Source organism: Pteropus alecto, unplaced genomic scaffold (assembly GCF_000325575.1).
Source record: "Pteropus alecto unplaced genomic scaffold, ASM32557v1 scaffold40, whole genome shotgun sequence".
In the NCBI taxonomy this organism is placed as follows: domain Eukaryota; kingdom Metazoa; phylum Chordata; class Mammalia; order Chiroptera; family Pteropodidae; genus Pteropus; species Pteropus alecto.
The window spans coordinates 10,989,029-10,999,557 of NW_006431919.1; the positions used below are offsets into that span (position 1 = coordinate 10,989,029).

At 37.0% G+C, this 10,529-nt stretch overlaps 1 protein-coding gene across 3 annotated transcripts in view; it reads left to right on the top strand.

The window, feature by feature from the left end:
- Window positions 1-300: 300 nt before the first annotated feature.
- The window catches only part of MAT2B (methionine adenosyltransferase 2B), a 14,304-nt gene continuing 4,075 nt past the window's right edge, over window positions 301-10,529 (top strand). Inside the window, exons 1-4 of one of the 3 annotated variants that reach the window (XM_006906494.3) lie at window positions 301-472; window positions 8,242-8,436; window positions 9,712-9,826; window positions 10,010-10,162. In XM_006906494.3, coding sequence (XP_006906556.1) covers window positions 443-472; window positions 8,242-8,436; window positions 9,712-9,826; window positions 10,010-10,162 — 493 coding nt within the window. In that variant the 5' untranslated portion in view covers window positions 301-442. Of the gene's footprint in view, window positions 473-2,618; window positions 2,800-8,241; window positions 8,437-9,711; window positions 9,827-10,009; window positions 10,163-10,529 lie in introns of those variants that run through there. The other 2 variants (XM_006906493.3, XM_025043073.1) reach the window with 2 other exon arrangements.

Genomic DNA, 10,529 nt, shown 5'->3' on the forward strand with positions numbered 1-10,529 from the left:
CTTTTCAGCCACTGGCTCTTGTTTTTCTTCTGCGAAAGAAAATTGCAACAAGTCTTCATAGTAAGGTGTTTTTTTTGTTCGTTCGTTTGTTTTTTTTTTTTTTTTTTTTTTTTTTTTTTTTTTGGCTGTTGTTTCTTTTAAAAATAAGTTGGTTCTCCTAATGGTTTTGCAAATGAACCCTACTAGTCTGGCAATTAAACATGAAACTTCTCATTGGGTATTTTCAAGTCTGCCACGGGGAATCAGCTGCCAGTTTACTGCAATGTAGAAAACTGCACGAGATTCTGGGATTGACATCAAAATGCTAATTTAAAAGGTCAAGGGAAGCTGCAGTTCATGTTTTCCGTGCCTGCGCTCTCTGCAGGAAGAACAAAGACCCAGCCAGAGAAGGCAGAGACTGAAACTCATCTCAAATCTGTCTTCCTGAAATAATTTTGGAACCATGCCTGAAATGCCGGAGGACATGGAACAGGTAAGAATAGCGGTTCAAGAAATTAAGCATTCTGGAGTTAGAGTTTCTTTAAAAGCACCCAAGTGAATGTATGCTAAAAGCCAAAAGGGTGTGTAAAAAAATAGAAGTGAGTGTCATTCATTTCTTTAAAACATGTAACTTTGGTATATGAAAGAATAAACCAACTTTAATTTTTGACCCTGTATGGAGAACTCACTAAGTCTCATTGACAAAAATAAAATGTAGAATAGCATTTACCAGATGAAATGCAATGATGTATGTGATGGTTCTGTATATATAAGGATTTTATATATAGTATGTGTTCCAGCCTTTCTTTGTCTTGCAATAAATTCAGTTTGCTAACATAACGTTTAGCTCCAGGTTGCTCTCTAATATATAGACTTAGCCACAACACAAACTTGGATATTGTCTGTATAACTATAGTGTTTTTATTTACTGAGACTAATTAAAAACCGTATGTTTGCCCCTAGAACTATACCATGTTTTACCTGCAAGTATCAAAGATTCTCAAGTGTAGGCAGGTAAACTCTTTTTTGTTCCTTACTATACACAAAGCTGCTCTGCGACTCAAAATGCTAATTGATGTCCTTAAATTTTCTTCACATGGACTACTTAATTTTTTCTTATAAAGATTAAATTGCATCGCACGTTGTAACTGGAGACTTTTAAAAAAATACCTGTTTTCAAAGATAGAATTAAGAGGATCTTGAATCTTTTCCCCCATTCCCATCCCCCTTTTCTTTGTTTGCAGATCAGGCATGTTTCAAGATGGGGCAGTCCTCTCAAGGACTCTCTAAATAATGCTAAACTGATAACTGTAACAGCCTGGATTAAAACAAAAACCAAAAAGTGAGTGGCCTCAGTTTCTCTTCCTTTACTGTTCCAAAGAAAGTCTATGTTTATACACGTAAGAAATGAGTTCTTGTTGGGGGTTGGGTAGCAAGGAAAGTCACGGGCTCAGACGCGGAAAAACTTTTTTAAAAGGCTGCTTAGGGTTTAGCAGTAAGATTAAACCAAAAAGGATTTTGAAAGTAAGGTCTTTTTAGACAGATCCAAGCAGCAGTCACGTTTGTGGGCTACTTTTAGGTCTTGATATTCTGCATGTCTGGACAAAAACACTTAAAATGTTCTTTTTTTATGCTGTTTTTTCCCCTAAGTTTCATAGGCATCCCGGCTGGCGAGGGATTTTGCGGTTTTGAAGTGAAAGGGAAATCGGTTGCATGTTAGGTTAGTCTCAACACCTAGGGATGAATAGAAATGATTTGTCTCTTAAAAAAGGCATGATACAGGTGGCCCAGCATAACTCTCGCCTTGGTTCCTTCTTCAGTTTTTGGTGGTTGCGGAAGGCTAGGTTGGTGTAGCCGAACGCTGCAGCCCTTAAGGCGGTGCTGCTCCAAGTGTATTCTGACTCTTGTTAAGTCCACTACACCGTAGAGTCCCGGGCTTTACTACCACAGATTCTCATTCTGTAATTGTTGACAAAATCCGAGAATCGAAGTTTGAAGAATCATCCAATAATTCATCCTTTACCCCTGTGCTAGCCCCTCCCCACCCCTCTATTTTCAACTAGTTAAAAAGTTTGGCATTTTCGGAATTTCACATGTACTACATTTTAGCATCTCAGAAAGACAAATAGGTTCTTGAGATGTTAACGACTCACATGGCGACACTTTTATTTTTATTCTTTGTCTCTTTCTAAATCTCTCAAAAAACACCTCGAATGCTCTACACATATATGCCTATTGTGCTTTCTTCCTCTCGCCTCCCACGCCCCGCCCCCGGACTCCATGACTTTAAGTGTTTTATCCCACTTTATGTATTACATGCCCAGTTGATTCTCATGCGCTGAGCAGTTCTGTAAACTTGAAACTCCAGGTGATCCAATTCAATCCTTCCCTAGTCAAGAAGAAAAAAAAAATACAAAAGAATGTAATAAAGCACAAAAAATAAACCCCTCAAAACCAATCTCGTATTTACCGCTTAAGGCCAAGGCCTTTGTTTTGTGTATCCCTTTAAGAATTGGCGCGTGGGCTGAGAGTGCCCAGAGCGTACCCGCCCCCTTTTTGGGGCGTCGGCGGAGCGTGACCAATCAACGGGCACAGCCTTGGCGGCGGAAGCCGGAAGGGGTGAGCGGGGGCTGGTCTGGACCGAGGGGAGGCGGGCTGAGGGCGACGGAGCGGAGGCTCGCGGCGGTCTTGGGCTGTGAAGGTGACGGTCGCTGCTGCTGCTGCGGCGGCGGCGGCGGCGGCGTGAAGACGGCGGGCATGGTGGGGCGGGAGAACGAGCTCTCCATCCACTTTGTTCCAGGGAACTGCCGGCTGGTTGAGGTGAAGGAGTCGTCCCGGGGGTCTCGTGGGAACTGGGGGTGCAGAGTGGGATGACCCAGATCTCGGAGGCTCAAGTTGTTTTCCATGCATTTCCTGCCTGAGTCGGAGCTCCCAGCTCAGAGTTTATTGGTGCAACCTTTCCACCTCTGGGAGCCCTGGGCGGCGCCATTGAGTTTGTTTACCTCAATGCACACCGTTTAGTGTTTTCTCTTCCAGCCTCTGCTGCAGGAAATGAGTAGATCGGGTTTCAACTTTGGAGACTCCTGTCTCCCCTCCCAGGAATGAAGAGGGGTTTTCAGAGCTCTTTTGGTTTGGATTCTATCTTAATTTTTTTCATCCTTTGTTCGTATCCTCGATTTTACCCGTTTGTATTTCTTAGGAAGGAAGGGAAAGGTGCGTTTTCAGAAATAACAGTATCAGAGGTGACGATTTACTGAATTCTTAGTATATACAAGAGTCTTACGCATTGTACATACATGATTTAACTGTAATTTTTGAGGTTATTTTTGCTCTATTTTAAAGATGAGAAAATGGAGGCTCAGAGGGTAAGTCCTTGACCCAAGTTCATTCAGTACCTTTAGAGCCGGAATTCAAACGCAGCTCTGTTTGCCTGGGACTTTGAACCACTTTGGAGGTTGCCTAAAGAAAGGAAGGCTATTACGGTGTTTGGGACAGCCCCTTACCTTGCCCCGCCCACCCCAACTCCTCCGTCACTCCCCTTAATTCTATTCCAGGCCTCCTAGTATTCATCAATCAACAGAATATATTGTGGGGGCTAAAAATAATACTTTTCCTCCCACCTTCTAAATTCCTTTAGCTGGGCTAATAATCAAATTAACAGAGACGGTTAACTGGAGACCGTCAGTTTAAAACGTGTATGGAGAATTCACATAAGCATGAATCTTCCAAAGACTGAGGCAACGTTGAGTATGTAAAACATTTTGGAAAAAGGAGAAAAAGGGCGGGGGGCGGACAAGATTTTAGATTTCAGAAGAATGAGTGATTTACAAGTAGTTGAGGAAGAGCAGAATATACATGGCAGGAAAATTCTTGTTGGGCAGCTTAAACACTGGGACACAGGTATCTAGCTAGCAGGCTTGGAGTGTCCCCCGCTAGTGCTAGGATGAAAATTCTTAAGGTGATTAAGCCAAGGCTCCCTTTCTAAAGCACATTTTTCTTTCTGAATCTCTTGGGCAGGAAAGGTGGGAAGAGCAAAGGTCTTTCTGAGTCTTGTTTCTTATTAAACAAGACTTCATATCCCAAAAAGCAGCTTCAGGATAGCAAAATTTTGGTTCCCTTCAATAGGTAACACTGGGGATAAGGAGACTGATAATTGCCAGACCAATATGTCTTATGAATATAAGAAAAGATATAGGAGATGGCAGTTTTTATGCCTCCAGAATGTAGCAAATTTAGTGTTTTCAAATTACTTTTGGATTTTGAGGGTAAAGTTAGGTGGGCTATTTAAGCCTCTATATTGTTCCTGTGTACCCCAAACAGTGCTGAATACATGTTACCTGGTGTTAGTTTATGTTTATGTATATCCATATATATGTGTCTGTATAAAACTCAGTTTTCAAGGTAGGAGTTCAATAGTCTGATGAAAATGAGTTTTCTCTTATTGCAAATGGTGCAACCAAAACCTTGGCATGTATTTGCTGCTTTCAAAACCTGTAAAATTAAAACTCACTTGCGGGAATGAGGACTTTCTTATAGTTTACATTAGAGAAACAGACTAGTGGTTTCTGTTAAAAATAACTGGCTGGGGCATACAACAGGGTAACAGTGGGAGTTAGAAGAATGTCACCTAAGTAGTCATGGGATCTTAAAAAGTTTCTTAAAGTCCAGTAATGTCTACTCAAAGATCTGCCTTGAGCGGAATGTTGTGAGGCTCAAAGAAAGGATTATGAAATTTTGCTAAATAGTGAGACGTTCCAAAAATAGCAAAGTGTTATTAAGTTTACTGCTAAAGTTTAAGAAGACCTCTCTTTAGATATTTGATGTTTCACCTTGCTTTTTCTAGGGCATTTTTAATGTAAGTGTGCTAAATTAGAAATGACTCTTCCAGAGTACCATTTGGGGTCATTATGAAAGAGCCATTTGTCTTTCATTACCTATACAATTTGGTATTTGATTAGATAGCATAATAGGAGTGGTAGTGCCATGCCTATTTATATGGGTTTAATTTTTCAAGAATTTTTCTTGGTGTCTAAAATCTGGTTACCTGAAGTTACTGAATTCTATATGACAGTTTATATGATAAGAGGCAAACATGTTCAGAGTAATTTAAAGTGATGTTTGATATAATTTACCTGTAAGGTAATACAGATAGAGAAAGAAGACTTTTCAGGCAGGCAGAATATTTTCAGCTCTTTATTGTGGTTTGGATTAACTAGACAGCTTTTTATTCTTTCATTCTGAGTTCTTTGGGGTGTTTGGACATTACTGTGTTTTGCAGGACTAAATTTATAGAATAACAGTCCAAAGTAATTTTCAGAGGAATATTTATTTAACAAAGAACAAAATCAAAATAGTGTATTTTAAAAAGCTTTAGGTAGAGTCCTGTTTATATATAAGAACTCAAAAATAGAAGAGTTTTGTTTGGCATCTTTTAATTTTAGAACGATGCATATTTTATTTATCAACCACCAATAAACTTGTAATCCAAATGGAAAAGTCTCATTCTAGCCATATACTGGTGACAGAAGGTGCTCCTTGAGTCTCTAAGAGACTATGTGAAAAAAAAGTTAACTTTAAGTAAATTTACTTTCTTCAGGGCCCTTTATGGTAAGGATAATATGGAAAATGTTCGAATTATAGAACTGTAAACCTGAAAGAGTCTTAATCATCTTGTCCAGATGTCTTATTTTACCAATGAGGAATTAGATCAATAAAGTAACTTCTCAATACCTCAGTTTGTGGCAGAGCAGAGAAAATTTAGTCATTATAAAGCCAAATATAAATTCAAAGGACTGAGACAAAATTCAGTATGCATTTGGCTGGACCATAGAAGCGAGAAAACCCAAATTCTGGCCTCAACCTCTTCCCTTTTACTGTGGGCAAAACCTTTAACATGTCTAGACTTCAGATTCCTCACTTTGGAAATATATCTTCAGTGCCTATCAAGGCTATTTTTATGATCAAAGGTATGATTCTGATCAAAAGGCATGATGTAAGTTTATGTAACACTTGATGGTTTTCATATATAAGAATGTGGAGAATTATTTCCATTTCAGAAAGTGCTTACCCTTCAGATTTCTGCTCTTTTAATAAAGATAATTCTTGAGCATGACATCCAACCATATTATCCCAGAGTATAAGGATTTAAGATTTTCTCCACGTATCTCCTATCTTTTTTTTAAAGTTAGCTATATTCCCTAAAGAGCCTTGTGGTGCTTATAACAATACTGAATTTCACCAACTTTAAGATACTCTTGATTATAAGATCATCCGAGCTCTTTTAAGATGCACTAAAAAGCAGAAAGCACTGCCAGACAGACACATTCATAAAATGGCATCTCTATTTTATTCATTTAACAAAGATGTTAAAATGAGGAAAAAGTGTGCTACACAGAATCAATGAAGTGTGCAGAAATCTTAATTTGCTGTTTAGTAACCTTTGTGGATTGCATAATGCTTGTTCTTTGACTTTTTCTAATTTTCCTTTTTAATGAGGAAAACGGAAAAGATACTGTCACTTTTAGAAAGGTAGGTGGCAACTTTTAGGCTTGTTTGAATTAGAGAAATTTATCTGCAGGAAAGCCTTGGACTTTACTGGAGTTCAAGATTAGAGTTCTATACGTGCAGTTCCCAAATCACCATCAAAGTGTAGTCCCCAGGCTACACTTATCAAGTCTTAGCTCAATTCTAGATCTGAGAGCCTTCCAGAGGATTATCAAGTCTTAGCTCAATTCTAGATCTGAGAGCCTTCCAGAGGATTCTGATCCATACTCTGAAGCCTGAGAAACACTAGTCTAAGAACTGCTGTCCTTTCCTTTGCTTCAGAGTAAAGTAAAAAGTGAGAAATGCAAGAGACCAAGTTATAGCTCCTTATAGAATTTTCTCAGAGATCTTTATAGTATTTATCCTTGTAAATTGTTTTCTGATTGTATCTCTCCTGGGCTTGGTGTGTTTTTTCCTCTTTACAATTAAGTCTTTGTGGAGCTGTTTTCTTGCCACAATTCAAAGAAAATATTTTGCTGGCTGAAATCCTTGTTTTCATAGATCACTTGGTTTAGGGCCAAGTTTTACAAAGCACCTAGATGAATTTTCCAACTTTTAAAATGTCTTGAAATTGGTTGACCTGAGGAGGTGGAAATGTCTTTAAGAATTTACCTTTATACTGTGTCTTATTTCAGATTTTTCCTATGATAAAAATACCTGATGGCCTTTTGGTGGCCTTTTCTTTTTTGTAAATATGTAGTCTTCTAAGTTGGTTGTTCTTCTAAATAAGGGCTAAAAGAGAAAGGCCTTCAGTTATTGTTATGACTATTTAAAGTTTTTGACAGCTCAGAATTACGTAACACTTGAAATAAAAAGTCTTTAACATGATAAAATGCAATAAAACTGCTATTTTTTAATAGTAAATGTTGACATTATTCAAGAATCTGAGAGGAAATTTGGTGTTACCCATCTTGGGAAGAAGGGAATTTTAGAAAATATGCTTTGGAAGCAGAACTTAAATTGTTTCTTAAATAGTAGTTCCTTTTAATTTCAGTGCGTAGGGATTTTTTTCTTTTTCACAATAGCAACATAGTTTAAAATATTTTAGAAGTTTTTTTTTTTCTTTTCCTCTATATCTATGTTTATTAGTTTTAATTGGTCTATGTAGGTAAATTTAGAGTTAACTCGGGAATATTTATCAATTTATTTAAACTTGGAAAGCATATTAGTGCTATAAGGATCAAATTTATTTTTCCTTCATATAAATTTCTGTGAAATGTGAATTCTCAAACTCTGACTCAAAATGCAATAAAGTAGTGATATTTGAAAGAAAACTCGGGATTAAAAACTGAAGATCAAAAATGTCAACATATTGGGGGACTATGGCCCAAATACCTAAACCGTAGAACAAGCATAAAACTAATTGTACATTTTATAAACTGAAGATCATAATTAAAGTTGTTTATTACTCATTTGGACATCATTGATCATAAAATTAAGGTTTTTATTATTAACATAGAGTATCTAAATCTTTTTGACTAGGTAGTTCATTGCAGTATCATTTTAGGTTTTTTTTCTTAGGAAAGATTATTAAAACTTAAGTGATGTAGTTGTTAATGCAGTTTGATTGATTTTTGTTCTAACTTAAGAATTTGCTTACCGGTATGGGACGTGAAGCAAGCTACTTAGAAGTATTAAGTGAATGATGATGGTGACTAACTTTGTTGAGAAACTATTTTCAGAGTAAACAATCTTTTTTCTCTCTCCTTCACCTTTTAGGAGGAAGTTAACATCCCCAGTAGGCGGGTTCTGATTACTGGTGCCACTGGGCTTCTTGGCAGAGCTGTATACAAAGAATTTCGTCAGAATAATTGGCATGCCTTTGGCTGTGGTTTTAGAAGAGCAAGACCAAAATTTGAACAGGTTAATCTGTTGGATTCCGATGCAGTTCATAACGTCATATATGATTTTCAGGTATGATTATGTTAACACATATGTAAACTATATTAAGAATTGCCTGGATGATACAGAAAATGTTTTTGCTTGAGGAAGTTACTGTACTTTAACCTATTAAGCAGCAATATTTAGTGCACTTTTTTAGCGTGGCAGAGGATGTGGAATCCTTAAAAAGACTCAGTTGAAACACATTGACAAAAGACAGAGACATGAAGCATTTTATGAAAAGCTTATATTTATAAAGCATTCTTTTAAGTACCACTTTCTGTGGAACTGTTTTTTTAATAGTACCTGTAAACTTTACAACACCGAAGAATGGATACTATCACTTTCACTCTAGAGATGACAAAAGCTCAGAGAGGTCAGATAACTTGGCCATGGTTACAGTAAAGTTACAGAAATATTTAGGTTCTGTTTCACTCATAATCAGATTGAGAGTTTAAGTTCTTTCTAAAAATATGGTTCAGTTAACACTTGCATCAGAATCTTCTGAGAAACTTGGTCTTAGGCCTATCTCCCAGGATTTTAATTCAGTAAGCCAGTAGTGGGACCTAGCACTCTACATTTTAAGAAGCACCCCAGTTTGTGGACACTAAGTTTGAAAACAACTTCCTCCAGTAGTTGCTGAGAAGGAGAAAGTTTTTAGTATGTGGTACACTAGCCCTGCCTGTCAGTGGTCTTCCCAAACCTTAGCTCTGGCTCAGCTCCTCTGGGATGTGGGTGCTCCTCTCCTGAGGGCCCTGTGCATTCTTCTCTCTCGACGTCTGTCACAGTATACTGAAACAGTCTCCTCACGTGTCTGTCTGTTCTACGAGATAATGAAATCCTTGTTCCTCTCACAGTGCTTAGCATATAGGTGGCATATGAAATGCTCAACTGGGAATATAATTTTTATATATAGTTGATTTTCCTTAACTGATTGGCCTAAGATTTTAATTTATGAATTTGATTTGCAGTTGAACTTTCTTTCCCATTAACAGATTTGTTAATATTCAGGTCATATTAATCACACTAATGATAGCTCTTCTTCCATCCATATTGGGGGCTAAAGCTTATTTTGATTTAGAACTATAGTTGTTGACACAGAGGTTTGTCTGGTCTTGCCTAGGGCTTAATTGCTCTTTCCTTTTCAGAGCCTATATATATTTTTAAGGAAGTTCAAACCTTGAAAAAGGGAAGCGTGACAAAACTACATCAGACCTAACATTTTTCTGTGAATTAATTTACTGTTGGAAGGCTGTAGTTCCTCTCTTTCATTCCTTTTTGGGTTAAAAATCGATGCTTAATTTCTAGCCCCATGTCATAGTACATTGTGCAGCAGAGAGAAGGCCAGATGTTGTAGAAAATCAGCCAGATGCTGCAGCTCAACTTAACGTGGATGCTTCTGGGAATTTAGCAAAGGAAGCAGGTAATGGTGACCTTATAAAATCTTTATAAAATATTAAATGATTGTTGAGCTTATAAAGATTAAAGTTTGGTGGATCGCTTATAAGAGATTTGTTTTTATATATAATGAATAAGCTGTTATAAATTTTAATAAAGAGTAATGTCACACTAATTTAGTAGTTTTTTTCCTGTCTTTTTTTTGTAGCTGCAATTGGAGCATTTCTAATCTATATTAGCTCAGATTATGTATTTGATGGAACCGATCCTCCTTATGGAGAGGAAGACATACCAAATCCCCTAAATCTGTATGGCAAAACAAAATTAGAAGGAGAAAAGGCTGTCCTGGAGAACAATTTAGGTAAGACACAATCTCTTTAGCCCCTGATTGTTTCTGAGGATTCCTTTTTGCTTATTTTATTTATATACATTTTTTAAATTTAAAAAAATTAGGGAACAAGCCATTGGAGAAAAATTAGATAATATAGTTAATGAAAAAGAAAAAATAAGAATTTTAGAAATCTTGAAGAATTTATGAATCCTTCAAGACTTTTTTCCAGTGTCGTCAGAAACATAAATATCATAGTACATAGAAAACAAATTATATAGTACAAATTTTGCGATCTAATTTCGAAAAATAAGTTAATATCATTTCCCTTAGATTGAGATATTCTTTTTTTCCCATGTGTGTTCATATACGTACATACACACACACACACACACACACA